Source organism: Hippoglossus hippoglossus, chromosome 19 (assembly GCF_009819705.1).
Source record: "Hippoglossus hippoglossus isolate fHipHip1 chromosome 19, fHipHip1.pri, whole genome shotgun sequence".
NCBI lineage: Eukaryota > Metazoa > Chordata > Actinopteri > Pleuronectiformes > Pleuronectidae > Hippoglossus > Hippoglossus hippoglossus.
In genome coordinates, this window is record NC_047169.1 from 19,047,595 (window position 1) to 19,068,436 (window position 20,842).

The following is a 20,842-nucleotide window of genomic DNA, read 5'->3' on the forward strand; positions in this document are numbered from 1 at the left end:
TAATTGTTCCTGAGGTTTTTAATTGTAGACTTTACCCACAAGTGCCTGTTGTTTTGGGTCAGGGACATTTTACCATGTAGTGTGTCAGACATGTTATAGAACCCTAATACTTCGGAGGCCTTGTTACCAGTGTGTCTGTCAGTGTGCTATCCTCTGCTGTTATATCCTTCCTTTCTGATAGTGCTGCATTCTTTGAAACACAAACGCCCAAACTGTTTTGCCCCATTGCCGTTTCAGACGCACAGAGACATTGTCTAACTGGGAACAATGGTTTTATACATCTACCCCAGCTGGTCTCGGGTCAGTGCAGTTGAACAGTCTGTGCTGAGGACCAAGTTCAGGTCAGTTTTTAGAGAACAACAATGAGGGATCTTTGGAGGTCTGTGTTTACTTCCCAGCCCAGTGTCAATGTCTGTTGCTCATCACCGACTGGCTTCTGTAATCCCGAAGCCCAACAGCCTGCGACGCTTTGAATTTTCACAACTTCAAGGCATTATATTAGTTACGTACATACAATACATAATGCAGAAACTAAAGGAACACATTCTAATTAATACTTTAATATCAGAAAAGGGAATTCTTTAGGTGCTTGAGTGTAGATTAATACATCTTAATATGACGATGAGTTATCTGATCCCTACAGAGTGTTAATAAAAACAAAATCAAACAAATCCATTGTAAAACAGAATTGGCTGCATGTCTGAATACTGTAAACAAATCCCAGTTTTGCCAGATTGGTGGACTACTAAAGTGAATTGCAACAAGCTATTAGAATGTAAAATAACAATAGAGTTTAATTAACCATGGTCTATTATATGTTAGATGAACAGTATATAGACAGCTGTGGCTCAGGAGGTGGCTGTATTCAAGATACTGAACCCCTAATTGATGGTTGTGAGTGTATGAATGTGTGTCTGAATGGGTACACTGTGATGTATAAGTGCTTAGAGTGGTCATAAAGACTAGAAAAAGCACCATATGAATACAGACAGACCATATCATTTTAAAATGAGCATATTTTAATGTTTCCAAGATCAACCCATCAGCATCCAATAGATATTAGAGAAAAAGTGGTAGAAACGCAGAAAGTCTACTTTATTGTTCAGTACTGGCGGATCAGTGGCACCAACAGCCTGTCACCACCTCTCATGTGGTGAGGTTAAACTTCAAGGGCAACCACGTTCAAAGAAGAGAGGCCGCTTGATCGTAATGAACAGACTTTTTTATGTGGAACACTTTTACAAGACGAGTCTGTCTTTGAATCTCCTCTTTGGTCTTCCCACAGAATTCACAAGCCTTTTCAAAACAGTACACCACATAGAAGTGTTGCAGTTTGCAAGTCATCTATTTAATATGACTTAATGGTATTGGTTGATGGTGATTGGTAGCTATATGAACATGCTTCAGCTTTTCTTGTCTTGTGGGGTGGGAGCCCTTCTTAAGACATTTTCTCAGCCTTTTTTCCAATGGCATTGTTCAGAATATGCCCCAATTCACCTTTCTTATATTCCAGAGGGTTTGTATATGTATTGGACTCTGCCCAAGGTCTCCACAGCTCCAGGTCTCCACAGCTCCGCAGTGCAGCATTCTCATGTACATTAGACTAAAGGGAGCACATGACTGTTTGGAAGAGAGATTCAACTGCCTAAGAAAACTTCTTTCCGGTGATCCTCCGGACTTTCTCCGCAGGGTTTGTATGTGTGAGCGCAGATGTACGAGTGAGAGCCTTTAGAGTTTCTGAGGACTTTCTCTGTCTGGGCCCTTGTATGAAGTCAGCAGGAAGTCCAGAGGAGAGGATGTGAGAACGCAGCAGGAGGTCCGCCGCACAATTCACCGCGAGCAAGTGGGTGTGATGATGACGTTTCTTACATAAAAAAAGAAAAGAAGAAAAAGAATACAAATATCTCCTGCTATGTCGTGCATGTGTGAAATGCAACTTCCACAGAGAGTCCCGACCAAATTCTCTGGACTTCCTCTGGAGGTCATGTCTGAAAATGGCTTCGGTGAAAGTTGTCAGGGAGGCTTAGTCCTTACTGTATAGTACAAAATGTAGACTTAGGCTTGGACATCACCACCAACATATGTCTCCGGATCTAGCGAGAGTTTTGCAGCTATAGAATTTTGAGGGAAGATGACGTTGTCCTGTAGAATTTAAATACATTGACCTTGGTTTGAAAAGTGTTAGCATAGTTAGTGGGTGCAAAACAAAGAGCGGCATACCAAGCAGAATTGGAGGGAAAAGTCCCAGAGGGTCAAGTATATAGTTTTACTGGTGTTGGGTACATTAGTATATTTATTGAACTGGAATATGAATCTGCTCATTGAATCTAGAGCTGTCACAATTAGTTAATTAGTCCATGACAGAAAATCTGTTAGTCAAGAGAAATGTCCAGAATGTCAATCAAAGCTAATAAGATCTCAGGAAATCCCTGGATCACCTACATGCAGTGTTGTCAAGTGTGAAGTGGAAAGCTTAATGGATATTGGAAATCATATACTGTGTATTTTGGCTGGATATGCAGCCTAGCCTAGTGACAGCAGCTGCATCTCAAATGAAAAATAATCAAAGAAAAGCCAAATGAAAGTGTTTATTTTTAGCTCAGAACCATTTTCACAGTTGACTAAAAATAGGTCAGTTAGTGAGTTTTGCATTTGACCGAGTGCTCATTTACGCCTGTGATCATATTAACGCACTTCCCTCTGTAGCTGTATGTGGTTTATGTTTCTGAGCAAACATTTTAATCTGATGTGACAGAGACAAGCATCATGTTCAAGAGCACTTTAGCGGGACAAGATGTTTACACAGACGGCCTCTTCTTCCACTTCTGTCTGAATAGTAGTAACAGGAATATTGTTAGTTCTTTACTCTGATACCTTTTATGTGTGATGTTTTTGTTATCCAGGAGTTAACTCTCTAAAATTTAGATGTAACATGCTTGGGACCTGCAAATAACTAAACCTGACAGAATAAGCCTGTGTGCAATACTGTATGTTTTGCATAAAGGGTTTAAAAGTAGCTTTCGTTTGTGAGAAAGGGCTTCAAGGCCAAAGCAGTGACCATTAAAAACTAGAATGGCACTCTGGAGGGCGCATACTTCTGGCCCATCAGTCCCCTTAATTTCAATCAAGCCGTTCCAAATTGCACACACTCTTAGATAATAGGCGTCTAAATATGCCCGATTTTTTTCAGCAAGATCCATGGAATATTGTAATGTAAAAAAAAACAACCTATCTTGCAATGTTAAAGAAAGACTTCCAAACTCCTGGATCTGCCCTGTTGATTGAATCCCCTCCAAAAGTTCACGTGTTCTTCTTCAGCCCGTACCACAACCTTTATTTCAATAAAATCCCTGTGGTAGTTTTTGCGTTATCTAAACAAACACCAATGGAAATATAACCTCCCTAATTACTGTGTGTGAAGTCTGATTTATATGAACTGGGCTGCACTGATTCGCTGGGTGACAGGAACCATTGTGACTGCAGTTCATTCAGGCTCTCTGTGATGCACTGCTGCCCACGTGTGGCTGTGAAGGGGAATCAGTGAAACTCATTCACGTGTGTGTGTGTGTGTGTGCGTGTAGGAAATAATCATCTCTCAATGAAAAGACTGTTGCTGAATGATTGTCACTTTGATAGATAGTTATTAATCATATTCTGTTGTTAAGAAACAAAACTTGTCATTACATTGCAACCTTCAATCAATCAAATTTTATTTGTATAGCCCATATTCACAAATCACAGTTTGTCTCATAGGGCTTTAACAGGGTGTGACATCCTCTGCCCTTAACCCTCAACAAGAGTAAGGAAAAACTACTAAAAACCCTTTTAACAGGGTAAAAAGAAGGTAGAAACCTCAGAGAGAGCCACATGTGAGGGATCCCTCTCCCAGGACGGACAGAAGTGCAATAGATGTCAAGTGTAAAGGAGAACATCACCAAGATAAAGGTTTTAGCAGCATTGATAAGGGTAAACATTTTGAAGCATAACTGAAGGTCAATGAATTGATGGATTATTGTCAGTAATGGTCAAGTGTCTGAGGAGAAATACTATGTATCGAGCAGTCCTGCTGCAATCATAGTCTATGGTCAGCTGCCACCACGATCATGATCCTCCATCAAGATCGGATGCCACTATAGTCCACAGTCATTGTCCACTGCCGCCATCAGGATCCATCATCAGCTGCCACCTCGGTCGTGGTCCACCACCATTATCAGATGCCAACACGATAAAGGATCCGCCATTATTATCACAATCAGCCAGCACGATACAGAATCCGCCATACTGGATCCACCATTACGATCTCTGATACGCGATCCACAGATCAGAATCCACGATGTGGCCACAGCTGCGGCCCTGGATCTGCGGACGATAAGGCAAAGGGACTCCGGGGAAGAAGTCAAGTCAGTAACATGTATTGATGAGATATGAATTACTTTGATGTGATAACGATTGAGAAGAGGAAGGAGAAGCTGGAAAGAGAAGCTCCGAGTGTCATGTGTCCCCCGACCTTCTAGACCTATAGCAGCATAACTAAGAGCAGGTCTAAGACAGGCCTGTACCAGCTCTAACTATAAGCTTTATCAAAAAGAGTTGTTGCTTCCGACAACCTTGTGTTGTAGAAGATGACACTAAGTGGAGAGTTGAATTCCTGGGAAACAAGGAGTTAGTGGTTTTTAGAACTTTTGAAATCTTTACTCTTTAAACAACTGAATTGGTCTTTTCCATATTTTTCCATTTGATTATCTTCATAATCATGCAGAGTGGGATGATGCACACTTTAGAATTATTGTGAAAAAAAATCATACACATGAATCTGGCAAAAGTCTGGATATGAAAGACAAATTTGATTTGAACATTCTGCATCCTACCTGAAAATACTACGGACAATAACTTTATTTTGTGTATAAAAAAAAGATTGCAGTAACAAACCGTGCATCAAAGATTAGAAAAAAACAGGATGTTCCTTCTTTCTTTGTTTTTATTTCCATTTCTCGAAAAAGATTGTCTCCTCTCGGTTTTTGTGTTGTGCTGACATTCATTTGTAGAAAAAAATACAATTAAAGTTAAAGAAGACACTTTAATTTGAAAGCTGGAAGCATTTTAACTACTTTGATGAGAAACATGGTCAAATATTTCCAGTTTGATGAAACGTTGTTTGGTTTCCTCCTCTTTCTCAGGAGAGGAAACAGGATGCAGCTTCACGTTTAGGGGAAGTAACAGCACGGTGCGTGTTTCCACTCTGTCTTCACACTGTTGTCAGTAAATTTTGAAATGATTCATTAAATCGTTGGAGTCGTGAACCTCTTTAGTTATTCTGTTGTCTGACTCCAGACAGCGAGGATGTGTGGTCAGAGTGCATTTGTGTGTTGTGCATCAAATCACTATTCCACATACAGTAACCTTGAGAGACTTGAGTGACTCTTTTGCTTTTGTCATCAGTTCCAGTCTTTTCTTTGTCCTTCCATCCACCTTCCTCACTCTTTCTCCTTCAAACTGTATCTAGTTTTTCTGTAATTTCATGAAGCAAAGTAAAATACTGATGGAAAGAGGAAAAGTACACAAAATATAACAACATTCCTAAAGTAGCAAGAGTAGATGTAACTGGACTCGGCACAAATACACACAGTCCATGTCATGCAGCTTCAAGACATCACACGAAAAGACACTTTTAATTTGACTGATATTTTCACGTTTATAAAACATACAATCACTTAATGCCACTCTTTCTGTTTTTAAATGTTCACTTTCACCTGTCATGGTCTAGAAGTAACTTTCAGCCGTTTTTCTCTCCTCTGTGCTTCAGCGACTTGATTTCGTCTTGTCTCTTTTTCCTACAGGAGTTCTTTCGTTCTCGCTTGCTGTCTCGTTGAGTCTTCCCTCCCACTATCCCCTCCTCCCTCTTTCTGTCTGTGTCTTCTCCTTTTAGACTGAGATTCTGGCTGACAGCTCTTTATTCACCTTACTCAGTCCCTACTTTGTTCTTCCCACTCGAGCTCTTGCTCTCTCCCTCACTCCCTTGCATTCTCCCTAAACTTAACTTCTCACTTGACCCTAAGTGCGGTGAACATTTATCCGTTTACAACTTATGTAACAGAAGATGGCAACTTTCATATAGAAAAAGATTGAGACACACCTACTTCACAAGTGGGTTTAGTTATATATATTCTTTATACTTTGAGAATGCTGTGTGGGACTAAATTTTTTGAAAATGTAGTCATGTAACAGATATTGTAGGTGTATGTGATGTTGCCTCATGAAGTTTTAAGAATAAGACTGGAACAGTTCCCCCCCTGAAGTAGGATTGCAATTTGAATGCCTTTATTACCTATACTTACTTTCTATTAGTAAAGAGTTGAAACCCGAACCTCCATGTTCATTCAACTGAATGACAATAAACATAAACCTACCCAACAGTCAAATGTTAAGTTTACTCCATTTGATTAGATAGTGATGGTCACTTCTGTCTCCTTCTCTTGTTCATGTGAAATGTCTGTTTTTATCAGACCCCCACCCACAACATCTCACACAGGCCCAAGACGTTCTCAGCCCAGTGTGTTTATCAGACGGCACAGCTCAAATTATTAATGTCAAAACAACCAGTCTGACCGTGTTGAATACAACAGAGCTGTTACTGCTCTCGCTCCCCTTCTCTCCTTTCAACCCAACTGGTTGAGGCAGCTGCTGCACCCCCCCACCCTGAGCCTGATTCCGTTGGATGTTTCTTCTCTCCACGGTCAGTGTGGGAACCGTTGGGTTCCTCTATAATATTGTAAGGTCTCGACATTATTATGACACGTGCCTTGAGAAAATGCTGTGATTCAGTACTAGATAAATTGAAGTAAAAAAGAGAACGTGTTGTGAAAGTTACATTGGGGGTGAGATGCAGATCTTTGATGAAGAAGAAACCAACATTTTCAATGATGTACTGTAATTTTGTCTTCAGCACTGTTAAAACTTGATGGGAGCTATTCTAACGCATCATTCACTGTTTAACTTAATACAAATCTTAAATCTATTGAACCGAACTGCACCAAATTCAACACTGAACTTCCCTTGGGTCCTTAACAATACACATGGCTAAGCGTAAAGCCCAAAAAATAAATGGTTCTGGAGATTGCACATACAGAGATTCGCTGGAAATAGTAGATATATGTCAGCTCCTAAACAGTTTTATCTCACCATGGTTTGATGACTGTAATCCTGTTTCATGCTGGTTTACTTGCTAGCGAGCCTGCTAACTCGTAGCTGCTTTTCAGCCGAATCATTGCACGACTGTAGCCTATTTAGGCTGGGAATGTTGAGCCTTTACTCCCTCTTACTGTTACTCTTACTCGACAGCAGAGCCAAATTGGCGTCTTGACGGAAAGGAGAGGGCTTGGCGAGACAGACGCTGTTTCACATCATGCCTTTGACAATCTGAAATCACACAATCTGGCAGCAACATTTCAGTTTCATGTAAAAGGGGGTGTAATGAGGGGGTCTTCTTATTGGCAGTATATCGGGATCTCTGTGTAAAAGGCTTGTGCATCTTTTCACTGGGCATGTGTGATTCATGATGTCATTAAACCGCCGCAGGTTAGACTACGCCGTAGATGTGTAGAATCAGGGCAGCTCACAGTTGACTCATACAACCAGGGAAGCATCTTTTTGTGAATTTGGAAGCTGTGCCCTTAGTTCCCTCTGGCAGGACTTCCACTAACGTTTTTGCTTGAACTCTGTAACAAGTCATGGCATCCAGAAATTTTCTCCAGGCCAAGTCGGAATATTCGCTGTATATCCTCCCTAGAAGAGCTGATGGAGAGATAGATCAGATTAGTGGACTTGATCAAATGTGTCTTTTGTGCTTTGGTATTAGCTGCTTTCACATCACATGGAGCATGCGTCCTCACAGGGATCATGTGGTCGGTCGCCCTCACACTTGAGGCATAAAGAATCAGGGCAGAACAGATGCAGATTCTCCTCTGACTCACACATCACATTATGTTATTTTTGTTCTGGCTTGAGTCCTCACAGTCAAGAAAGCAGTTGTAAGCGCACACATTGGTCACTGTTTTTCACAAACCAGCGGAGAGTCACGGACAATATTGTTAGAAATATGTTCACAGTAGCTTGTTTGGTTTTAAGGTTTCTGTTTGTTTTTTTTTTACACCTGCAATGTAGGGAAAGGAAAGGTTTAAAAATACAAGGGAGAGCATTCTAAAAGAGAAAAGGGGTCAGGAGAGAAGAGAGAAGGAACGGGAACTCCAGAGGAGGACGGGAGATGAGAGCTGCAGAGGCTGCTGGATGATGTCTGCATGAACGTCAGCCTCTGTTAGTGTCTCTGAATCCCGCTTCACTCTCTCTTTCTATTGCTGTCTGTTGCTGTAGCTGCTCTCAGGTGTCAATGAAAAGAGGAATGAGGGGCTGACAGCACCGTTAGAGCTGTTGTGGAGAGCTGGAGGGGGATGGACACACACACACACACACACACACACACACACACACACACACACACACACACACACACTGACATTAAGATTGTTGTATGTTTGTAGTGTATATCATTTTATTTTTTTAATCTCTCGGACACTCTTATTTCCTATTTGAAAATGTCACCTTCTATTGTAAATCCAGACATTCACATAGACGTACACACGCTGTATTACACTTGATATAATTACAGACACAACTACAGTAGCTTCAGTAAAAACATGGGTTGGTTTCATGAGATATCAGCGCTATGTAGCCTGCAGCTTAATATTTTGGGAGGATAATGAAGACTATTGTTGGTGTGACCTACTCCCTTTTGGCGTTGTGCAACACCAATCACTGGGAAGTGATACACCTGGTGTAAACAGAGGGAAACTAATACTCAAACCTTCAGCACCACTCTGTAGGGAGTGAATGATTTCCATATAAATGGGTGAGGTGTGTTGAACGAAATCTATCAGAGCTAATGTTGATTCAATGAAATAGAAAGCCATATAAGTAAAAGCATAAACAAGTTGTCTTTAAAGATAGATCATTTTCACAAAACTGTCATTGCCCATTGCAACCAACACATGATTGTGTTGGTCTACCAAGCAGTTAATCAATTAGTCATTTAACAACACATAGTTTAAAGTGCATCAGCATCAGCCACCAGGTTGTGAGTCTAAATGGAAGAGATGGCCAGACCCAACACAGGGAGAGAGAGAGAGAAACATTGCTCTGTACAACTGGGCTGAACTATGGAGCTGAGAGAGAGAGAGAGAGAGAGAGAGAGAGAGAGAGAGAGAGAGAGAGAGAGAGAGAGAGAGAGAGAGAGAGAGAGAGAGCTGCGATGTCAGCATATAGACCCCAGGGAGAGAGACACTGAAAATAGAGAGAGATGCGTGGCAGCGTTGAGAGGAGCAAAGACTCTACTTAGGAATAAAGATAGCCAGCTACAGCCAGTGCTGCACTGTTGTTCCAGTATGGAGGGGGGACACACTGGATCTCTGAGCAGCAGCGTGGGATTGTTTCCAATTCTAAAATCTGGTCCGACTACAACCTGCCGTCTCAGCTCAACTGGTCCGGGGACAGAATTCAACTGGTCTGGGATGGATTTGTTTCCGCAATCGAGAGACAAGCTCAAACTTTAAACTAATATCGCATGGCAGCATCAACGGCGACTTCAGTGAAATTTGTGTCTATTCTGACATGGGAGCAATTCTGTGTCGAAAGCTATGAAGAAAACTAGTTGAAATTAAAGACAGTTGACAGTTAATGCTTCAACTGTAGTTTCCATGGGACCAATGCTCTTTCTAAAGCCTTTTTCCACATTCAAAATTCAAGGATGACATCAAAGCTGAAGAACTCATCTAGATCTGTGACCGGGACTAAATGAAAGGTGAGAAAAGACAAGAAGAAGATTTGTGGAAAATCTGTTTTGATCACGAACAAATTGCCTTAAATTTCAAAGAAAAGGACTAAGTCAAACCAAAAAAAAAGAGGACTAGCTTGCAACAATGTGGTAGAAAACTGGACAAACAAATGACTGTTGAAGTCCAATCCAGTCAGAAATTGGATGGTTTTCTTGGCTTTAGATGGAATCATCATTGCTTGGCCGACTGTCTTTGAGACTAGGAAACGCGATCCCTTGGTTTGCCCAGAGGAAGAAGTAAAGCAACGATAAAGCTCTTGCTAAATCCAACTCAAGGATTACAAATTCACTGAAGACTTGATGTCCTACATAAACATTGCTGATTATGACACTGTGTCGAAGTGCTTTCCATTGACCTGCCCTCCATTGACTTACCCCACTGGCTATATGATGCCTCAAGCAGACACTGTGCAAAGGTGACCGGATATCTCAGTGTTGGGATCTGAAGCCTTGTGACCCCTGGTGTGTGTTGGTGCGAGTTCCTTGCACGAACGGTATATATGAATATGAATGTGGAAGGGCTATGCTGAGGTTGTCGGGCGTCGCACCAGCTCCATCAGGCCACGAGTGGCGATTTCAATGTTCTGTCGGAGTGGACTGTAGTGACGTTGAACCTCGCTGTATCTGGTTGGCAGTGCTAAGGGGTGTTTCGCCTCAAGCCTCACCAAGGCGGATACCCATCGCATCGCCAAGAAGACGGGGCTTCCGGAGGGCCATACAGCGCCATCGATTGTCCTGGGTACGAGGGCAGACAGTAGATATGGGTCGCCAATACTGTATTTCTTTCTTGCCAAATGATTGCATGCTTCGAGGGTCTATCGAAAGGAATCCAAACCATCCTTTAGATCAGTGGTTCTCAACCTTTTTTCAGTGATGTACCCCCTGTGAAATATTTTTTCAGCCAAGTACCCCCTAACCAGCGCAAAGCATTTTTGGTTGAAAAAAAGATGTAATACACAGCGCTGTGCCATCAGTGTCTGATTTATTAAACACTTATATTTTATTGAATATTTATTAACTAACTATTTTTAAAGGATTTTTGAATGGATGCTAATTTAAAATCTATTTTTTTTAAATCTCACGTACCCCCAGGGGTACACGTACCCCCATTTGAGAACCACTGCTTTAGATCATCATCAGGACACAAACTATTGAGTTTAAAGCCAGACAAATGAAATTCTTTCAGATTTAGTTAGTCTTTGATAAACAACATGCAATGACATGCTAATGGAAGATATTATTAATGATTGTGAAAGCTATTACTATGTCTAGGGCTTTCTTGCTCTGTTTTTGTTAGCAATGGCATCCAAACCCACTTTGCTAAAGACAACATTTAGCATATGATACATCAGATATTTGTATACCATCAGTTTGCAAAAGTGTTGATTGTACTAAATAACCAAAACATTAACTTAGAGGGGATGATTTATTAAATACAGCTTTTAATGCATTACTGAGGGTCTTATATAGGCATCAGACTAGACAATAGTCTTGTCTTTTGACAGCCACTATGTCAAACAAGACAACCACAGTCGTAAATTCTAGGGTTGGAAAGTACTGTACATGCCAGGGACCAACTTTGCACCGGTGGAACTGTGTTTGTCCACATGGAGTAACCGTGTATGTAGAATTTGATCAAATACATAAAGAGAAGGCAAACAACTGTGACAGTTTTAAAGATTTGAATTTCTTGTTAAATGTTGGTTATGGATTTGTTTTTCTGAAAAGTGGAAACTTGTGGTTTACTTTAGTAATCAGCAGGACAGTGTAGCCTCCAACAAACAGGTTACTCTCCAAATCAAGCCTTCAAGCATTATTTTGACTAATGACAACTTTGTTTACTATTGTGTCCTCTACATGTACCCAAGCTTTTTCATCACCAAATTTATTAAATGATCATTTCTGAGCTGAGAGAACTCCACAGCAAGCTGAATATTGTAAGTATTGTGGCCATAACATCTTTATTGCTAATGTCTTAGCATGATTAACCAATTTAAAAATCTAGCACACCCTGAACAAAGGTAGATTTCTTTTGCTTATTTTTTTGTTAAGCTGAATAATTTAGCTTTAGTTTTTTTAGCCACTGGTTGCTAACACAACACTGACCCTTCATCATCTTAAGCTTTTAGGTGAACTTGGTAGCAAATATATCCACTTCCAGCATATACAGAGCAACATGAGGATTTTTTTGCAGCCAAGCAGGTAATTTCAGTGGGTTTGTGTGTGAACAGATGTCTACTGCAGCTGCAAACAAGCTTTACAAGAACAAACAGTTATATTGTGGGCAAGATGTAAAGAGTGAGCTGAAAAACTCTGCAAAGAAATGCAGAGTTGGTGATCGTTCTCTGTGTCTTAGTCACTATGATTGACTCCACCCTTCTCATTTGACCCAATGTTGATACAAAATATTGATGAGTGCAGCTTTAAAGTTGAATTAATTGGACCTATGTGGGCTGTGGTAACCTCCCAGTGCATCCAACCAGACTGACAATTTAAATCAAGTCTTGATTTGACTAACTTTCCTGAAGCAAGTGCGTTTGCTCCCTATACCAGTGTATAATGTGGAACGGTGGACCAGTCACTTGGGAGATACAAAAGTGTTATTCTTGTTCAGTTACATCTGTGGTGCTTCCAGAGTGGTATCAGCTCTATACTGGACACACTTTGATTGTTGCCATCGGTCCATCCTGGTATATGATGCATCTTTAAAAACAGCAATGGCTGTCAGCATTGGCACACTCCTCATCTCCTATCTGATCTGATGACTGTGGACAGGTGTATTTCCTCTGGGACGTTTCTTCCGCTATCTTGCTTTAACCTTTCCTGTCTTTTCTGATCAGTGCAAGGGAGGGACGCTAAAATCCCCTGTCCTTGTCCTTTTCCGCCATGTGGGTGTCCTGGTTTTATCACAGGGAGTGAAGGTTAAGGTCCGTGCTGTGTGAACTCCATCCTGTGTCAGTATAGAGACTGATTCAGCACAGGCCGTTTGATTCATTTGTGTGTGTTTTGTGTGTGTGTGTGTGTGCGTGCGTGCCTCCTTTTGATGTTATGTAATGTTGCACTGAGGGGGCTGTTGACTAGCAGAGGGGACAAGAGATGAGGCTGATGCCCTCACTACGCACAGAGATTCATGTAGCCTTATATAATCTCTTGTGTGTACAGTATGTGTGTGTGTGTGTGTGTGTGTGTGTGTGTGTGTGTGTGTGTGTGTGTGTGTGTGTGTGTGTGTGTGTGTGTGTGTGTGTGTGTGTGTGTGTGTGTGTGTGGTGAGGGTGGTGAGGGTGGTGTGTGTGCGTGGTTGTGCTTTTATATCATCTTTTCAAAAATATGCATCAATGATCACACCACCTCAACACTCACTGCTTATAGCATGCTTGTTTGCTGGTAGAAGCAGTGTTTTAGTTATCCTGTGTCGAGTATACACTTTGTGTGTGAGTGTGTGTGTTATCATACAAAGTACCTGTCACTTTGTGTTATCTGTGCCTGTGTATGCAGGCTGGATGTGTGTCTTTTTGCATCGCGTCACTCTTCCTCTCTCGGTGCAGCTCACTCTGCTGTGGTCTGAATGTCAGACAAGCACAATTACTAAATCATTAAATACCCAATGACGAGTGTGTGACATTCAAATCCTAAATCCAAGTGAGCGAAGTGAAATGATTAGTGCAGCAGACAGAACGACGAGTAAACTGGGTGAGCTGCAGGCCCATGTATGTGAAGAGCTCTGTTTGAGACAGCACAACGAGCCCTTGTTGTTGGGAATAGGCTGCACAATCAGGCCGAGCATGGCAACAACTATATAAATGTATATACTTGTAAAAAGATAGAGTTGCCCAGATACTAATATATATTATTAATACCATCTTGCCCCAGTAAGTCTTAATAAAGCTGCCCTTCGACAGGAGGTGTATATTTGACCACACAAAAGATGCCAAATTAATTAATTCGGTGTATGAATATATTTTAATATCAAGCAAGACAAGCAAGCAGGTGTCTGTAACAATCTGACAGCCTCAGATAAATATATCTTTTGAATATATTTATTTCAAATGAGGACTGGGGATTTTGTGATTGTGGATTGTGTCCATTAAAATTATTAAAATATCTGTTAATTAGGTTTTCTTTTAACATGTGAAAAGAAAGGTTTATTAATGGCCCATGTAGATTCAGACCCTACCAGGTAGATAAAACCACTTCTTTTCATCTTTGGTGAATCAATCGACTTTAACAGCAAAATATTCAAAAATAACATTCAAATTGCTAAATTAATAATAAAGTGAAAAGAATAGAAATAAATAGAAATTTAATAAAATAGTAAAATCCTAATAGGGAATAGATTTTAATGTGAGTGCAATTAGGAATTAAATATAGTGCATTAAAAAAAATCTAATATTGAAATGTATGCAAGTAAATAAACAAGTAGGTCTTGAGTATTCTTCAAAAATACATCTTTATCACCCAGCCCTAAAATCCATTGTAAATATCATAAATCCAGCGTTTACTGTCATAATTTCCAGACAAACTTCTTATTAACTTGGTTAAGTGTGTGTTTGTTGTACAATGTGGAAACAACACATTGACAATCAGGTCAATAAAGTGGTTGAAGCTTTAAGTTTATTTATACAAGTATACAAAGCAAGATGTTCATGCAAAGAATTACAGGTAGAAAAAAGTCACACTGCTGTATAAAACACACTCTGGCATGTTGGCATTTCACACATTTCACTTTGTGGGTAAGTGTGTGTGAGTGTGTGTGTGTGTGTGTGTGAGTGTGTGAGTGAACGAGAGATGGGGAGGGAGAGGTAAACATGCACAACATCTCACCTCGGTGTACATTCCCTCATGTGTGTGAAATGTCACCTGCAGAGATGTCAGATGATGAGGGATCCAACACAACAACGTATCCCCAGCTACCACACACACACACACACACACACACACACACACACACACACACACACACACACACACACACACACACACACTCACACACACACACACACACACACACACACACACACAAATGTCAGTGGGCAGGAATTCTCTGAGGTTATTTTATCGTGTTGAAGCCTGATGGTGAAAATAATAAATGTTACGTAATGAAAATGTCATTGTGAAGTAAAAGCCCTAAAAGTATTTGAATGACCACAAACTGAGTCATTTCACTGCTGTTAAATGGCCTGATCAGAAAGTGAGCCAGCAGCACAACCTAACTCTGCCTGTCAGCGATTTGACCTGAGTTATTGTTATTTGTTTGAACATACAACATAAAGAAATGAATCGGAACTGCTTGGCTTCCCTCTGCGGAAAATGTGTGTCTCCTCCCGGCTCCCCCTGGAACTATTCTTAGAGGCGAAGGTTTCCCCAAAGCTCCACCATCCACTTCCTGTCTCAAGAACCACTCTTCCTGTTGTTTTTGTAACTGGCTCGGGTCGGGGGTGTGAGGCTTTTTATCCGTGTCAGTGTGTAGTTGATGTTTTCACCCCGTTCATTCTTTGATCATACTCCAGCAGTGAGATGTCAATCAAACATAATCTCTATGATCCATCCTCCCTAGTTTCCACTGTGTTTTGTCCATTCTGGTTTTAAACTGCCTCCCATCTTTGAAGCTCCACTTATCAATATGTGTTTAAAATGACTGCTTTGCTCCCTGCTTTGAATGATATTTACAGTTTGTTAGAGATGCGACACTTGAAGCAGACACCTCGACACAGTATGGACCTTTTAAATCAGAAAGTTCTCTCACCTCACTGTCAGCCACCAGGTGGGGGTTGAGTTGCTTTGGCTTCAAATATACAATTGGACAAACATCAATGTGATAGGAACTACCTAAAATGACAGAAACCATCTTTGTGAAAAATGAATTTGATGTGTACTTTGAATTTTTAGTTTGGTTTCTTGTCCCATCCAATAACATGGAGTGTATTGCAGCTATATTACAGCCAGACACCAGGTGGCCAGATTCAAACGATTTGGTTTCTTTTGAGTTGTCACGTCATCCATCTTCATATGCAGTTTATGGTATAAACATATGAACAAAACAAAAACACATTTAAATGAATGAAAACCTCCAACAAACAGTCAACAGGTGAACAAAATGGAAACTTTTCGTATTCTTCAGACTTCAAAATGAAATAGATACCAGTCCTCAGCATAGTAGACTGATTCTCCACTTGGTTTTCATCCAGGCACATGAACATGTTCCCATGCTTTGGGGTTAGTCTGCTGACAGTCTGTTGACCGTGAAAACAATAACGGAGAATACCCGCTCAGATGGTACTGATGCAGCAGGAATGCAGAGATAACTGTTAAAAGCTTAATTAAGAGCATCTCTAATAAGGTCCAACTTTGTGTGGGTTAGCAGTGTTGGCCACTGGGTCGACTCTCACTCTCCGTGAAGCTCTCTTTGTCTATTGTTCTTTGAATTTTCCAGATATGTGTTTATGAGCCCTAATAAGTTCCTGTTGTTCCATGACTGGTATTTATAGATTATGTATTTTTAACTCTGCCATTGTTGGCCAAAGGTAATAAATGTGATTAAAAGTGATTATAGAGCTTCCTCTTTGGAGAGAGGAAGTCTCTGAGAAATTCCTGGCATTGGTGAAATTCTGCCCAGGTCGGATCTGGACAGGGTCCTCAGTGAATGGACCACATACACCCACTTCCACCCACACACTTCCCTTAAATGTGTTCAGCCTTGGATGAATAAACAATCGCACACAAGTTCAATGGTGACACCTGAAAATGATCCTGGAGATATTCCTTAAGATTCACATGGTAACGTTCTGTTTCATTTCAAAGAGGGAAAGGAAAGAAAAGTGTTTAAACATCTTCTCTCCTCAACAGGCTAAAGGGCGGAGAGATGGTATGGTGTCTTCCAATGAGAACAGGCGCCGGCCGCTGTCATCGGGTGAGGTGGAGGGCGTGTCGTGGCAGGGCCCACGGACCATTTTCCTGCAGAAGAACTCACAGGGATTCGGCTTCACTCTGCGCCACTTCATCGTCTACCCACCAGAGTCGTCCCTCCACAGCCTCAAGGTCAGTCACTTTGGCCTGAGCCTTATATATCTCAAGAAAGGTCACTCACTTCTGCCATTTACTGCTCAGTTATTATTATAACAGTATTAGATGAGTACTCTATTATAACATTGATAATCTGCACCCATGGGTTGGATCACACCCACCTTTGAACTTAATTTGTCATCTTTGATCTCAAACCTGTTTCGTGAGTGTATGTTGCATAGCTGTGACACCACTGCAGAGACACAAACTGACAGAGACAGACACACACAGACTGACAGACAGAGTACTGTCAACCACCTCTGGGGCTGTTCCAACTAGTTATGTTCTAACTATAAGTGTCTCCAGGAGCCCATTTTACCAAGAAGTCACATGCGGCTAAAAATAAAATTCAGAATTCGCTTCTCAGCTGCAGTGTGAAGCTTTGATGGGACCAGACTTGATCCTGTGTTTCTGATCATAACAGTGAAAACAGGGGTCGACCGATTCCTAGTAAAATAGTCTGGAAATGGAAGATGAAGCAACTTCCCTTTTAGTCTGTCAGTTTGCTAACTATGAAAAGAGTGAAAAGAAAGTTAAGATTGGATTGGAAATTTACCATCAAACTTATGTACAATAAACTGATATCACACTGGGTCATGTTTGTTTCAAAATGAGTTCTTATAATTATTATAACTGGTCTCTTAACCCTTGCATGACAGCATGTTACTGACCAGTTCCACACAACATCTGGAGGCTGATAGACTAGTTTTACCCAAACAAGGCTTTAAAGACAGTCGTGTTTCTTGTAGGATGGAATGGTGGAAAAGTGGTTAACACTGTTGCCTCCCTCTGTGCTGGTTTTCTCCAGCTTCCTCCCACAGTGCAAAGACATGCAGCTCAGGTTAATTCATTTTATATGTAATCAGTCTGTCTGTGGTCTGGGTATATGTTATATAAAGGTCTATAACACATATGGAAAACATGATTCCATGTCAAAAAGTTAATCTGAAGAACCAAAGTGTATACACACCATATGGGGTTGACAGTGTAAGAGTAGGTACATTTAGCCTGTTAGTTGTCTGCTCCACACACTTGTGACTGATGTAGTACTGCAGTACTGTAGAACTGTAGTGGGGGAAGTACTGTAGTACTGTAGTGAGGTAGGACTGTAGTAGTGAATTATTGTAGGACTCTAGTTCTGTGGTGCTGTTGGACTGTAGTAATGTACTCTGTAAGGCTGTAGAACTGCAGTTCTGTAGTAGTGTAGTACTCTGTCAGTGACCTGGACAGAGGAAAAAGCTGATAAAGTTTTTGAGACAACAGGACACTCAGTCAGACAAGTTCTGAGATGGTTGTTTTGTCAGTGAGACAGTCAATGAGACACACAGATACTCAGCTCGACCGCAGTGTCAGATCTGGGTTGAGTGTAATGCGTGAGCTTAGCAGCGCCCCCCTGTGGTCCTTGTCTTAAACATCTTCACTGTGTTTCTCCAACAGGATGAAGAGAATGGAAATGCCTCTGGATCAGGTGACTGCCTCATGTTTCTATTGACTTAATTAGCTACACATTCAGGATTTGATTATGTTGTGCATGATATTTACACCGCCAGTATCGAGTTTCAGATAGCCCCCGTTTTGTAGTTTTTAATTGAGATTTCAGCAGTTTAAGTCCAGTAAAGAACCTTAAAGGGCACAAAGCTCAGCACTTAACTGTCCTGTATTTATAAATTGATTTTCTAGTCTCATGGACCAGTTAAAGCTCTTTACAGTAGAAATTACATTCACTCGTTCACACACACATTCATACAGCGCTACTTAATGCTGCACTTCTTCTATCACACATTGCCAGCACACCTGTCAAAGACTATTTTTGGTGCAGTATCTTGCCCAAGGACACTTCGGCATGCGGACTAGTGGAGCAGGGGATTCGGACCACCGGCCTTTTGCTTTGTGGATGACCCACTCTACCAGCAGCTGCCTAAGCCCTGGCTCTCTGGGGGCCATGTCTCCAGAAACTGAAATGTGTAAATTGTAAATGAAAAACTGTAAATTTCATTGGAATACACAATAAAACTACAGCAAAGAACTTTTATTCTCCCCCTCTGGCAGTGAAAGTAATTACACAAACACAGTAAATGTCATCACTACACAGCCTTCTGTAGCTGAGGGGGTAGAGCAGTCGTCCTCCCACCAGAAGGTCACGGGTTTGATCCTAGTCTTCCCCCATCTGTATGCCGAAGTGTCCTTGGGCAAGATACTGAACCCTGAATTGCCCCTCATAGAATAAGTGCTGCATATAGATGCACTGTATGAATGTGTGTGTGTGAATGGGTGAATGGCAATAACCTGTGCTTTGAGTGGTCATCAAGACTAGAAAAGTACGATATAAATACAGATTATTTACCATTTTACTTTAAATACTTAACCAATGCAAACCTGTAGTAAAGCAGTGAGGTGACGCCAGTCCTGCTCTTCTGTCAGTGCTCTCAAGTGAGGAAAAGACACAGCGATTGTAATGTAAACACTTACCTGCAGGTGCCGATGACAGTGTCTGCACAAAGTGTGTTGCTACAGCCTCTGGTGTATTATCAGGACAACACTGTACTGCAGCAAGCAGTCCTGTATGTTTCTATCAGTGGTGAGAAGTAACACATGCAGACAGACTGTTGTTCAGAGCGTCATCCTGCAGTTAAATAATGAGCCACAACATTAGAAGAAGAGAAACAGACGGAGGCTTCACATGATGAAGAGCAGCACAGACTCCAGACTTTACTCTCATGCAGGTGAAAGTAAAGCAACTTGATAGTGTAACAAATTAGTGTGAACTTCTGTTCCAGCGTTGGAACCAAATTTCTGAAACACAGTGTTTGATTTCCAGTGTAGAAAGAACAGCACAAGTGTGTTCAGCTGCTGGATAACTCAAACATTTAGATTACGGTTAGTTCAACAAGATGATTCAATTCAATAATTCATTATTTACTCTAAGATTAATATTTAGTATTAGAAACACTGACTTTACACTATGCAAAGTTGAGTAATACTGGACGAATGGGGGAACTGTACATTCCTTTGGGAAAGATTAGGATCTATTGTATCTATTGTGTTCGGCTTCTAAAGCACAAATGCTGAGAATGTGTAAGTAGGAGTACATTTTGTTCTGATATTCTCAGTCGAGGAAAGTTTCTCTGAATTTGGATTCTGAATGTGTGTGTGCCGTGTGTAAGCAGGCCGCCGGTGGTCTCGTTTGGAGCCAATGGACACCATCTTTGTGAAGAGTGTCAAGGAAAATGGCCCTGCCCAACAAGCTGGACTGTGTACAGGTAGAATGACACACACACACACACACACACACACACACACACACACACACACACACACACACAATTGGGTTTTAAAGAAACGTTTTGAAAGAAGTATTTGTGTGCGTATAAAAACATAATTGAATCTACATTTGTATTAACAGGTAATATCTTCCTGAAAAGGCACTCAAGGAAAATACACAGCATCATGCGAGCTAAAGGAATAGGCTGCTAAAGTGTCCTTTCATACATAACATCTGGCTGTATTGTGTGTGTACTCCAGGGGACAGGCTGGTGAAGGTAAATGGGGAAAGCATTCTTGGGAAAACCTACTCTCAGGTGATCGCACTCATCCAGAACAGGTGGGACACTGGTGTTTCTAAATCCCACTGTGAGGTCACATCTGACCTCTTGTTTCTATGCTGACGTCTATTGATGTGTTTTTTTGGCAGTGAAAACATTCTGGAGCTCTGTATTATGCCAAAAGATGAGGATGTGTTGCAGTTGGTAAGTGTGAGTATGATCTTTCTTCTGTTTTCTCTTCTTTCCTTCATTTCTCCTTTTTACAACGTGCAGCAGTCAGCCAGGCGTTTTATTTAAATATATCTAAACCTTAACTAAGGTAAAGAAATACATTAACATGAAAATAGAAGGAAGTGGA

At 41.0% G+C, this 20,842-nt stretch overlaps 1 protein-coding gene across 10 annotated transcripts in view; it reads left to right on the top strand.

Annotated features, from left to right (window-relative positions):
• LOC117752378 (rho GTPase-activating protein 23-like) overlaps positions 1 to 20,842 on the top strand; it is a 64,365-nt gene that overhangs the window by 28,086 nt on the left and 15,437 nt on the right. For 2 of the 10 annotated variants that reach the window (XM_034569606.1, XM_034569608.1), the window contains exons 1-6: positions 9,377 to 10,622; positions 16,727 to 16,918; positions 18,380 to 18,410; positions 20,107 to 20,202; positions 20,465 to 20,543; positions 20,634 to 20,694. In XM_034569606.1, coding sequence (XP_034425497.1) covers positions 10,407 to 10,622; positions 16,727 to 16,918; positions 18,380 to 18,410; positions 20,107 to 20,202; positions 20,465 to 20,543; positions 20,634 to 20,694 — 675 coding nt within the window. In that variant the 5' untranslated portion in view covers positions 9,377 to 10,406. Of the gene's footprint in view, positions 1 to 9,376; positions 10,623 to 16,726; positions 16,919 to 18,379; positions 18,411 to 20,106; positions 20,203 to 20,464; positions 20,544 to 20,633; positions 20,695 to 20,842 lie in introns of those variants that run through there. The other 8 variants (XM_034569605.1, XM_034569614.1, XM_034569615.1 and 5 more) reach the window with 6 other exon arrangements.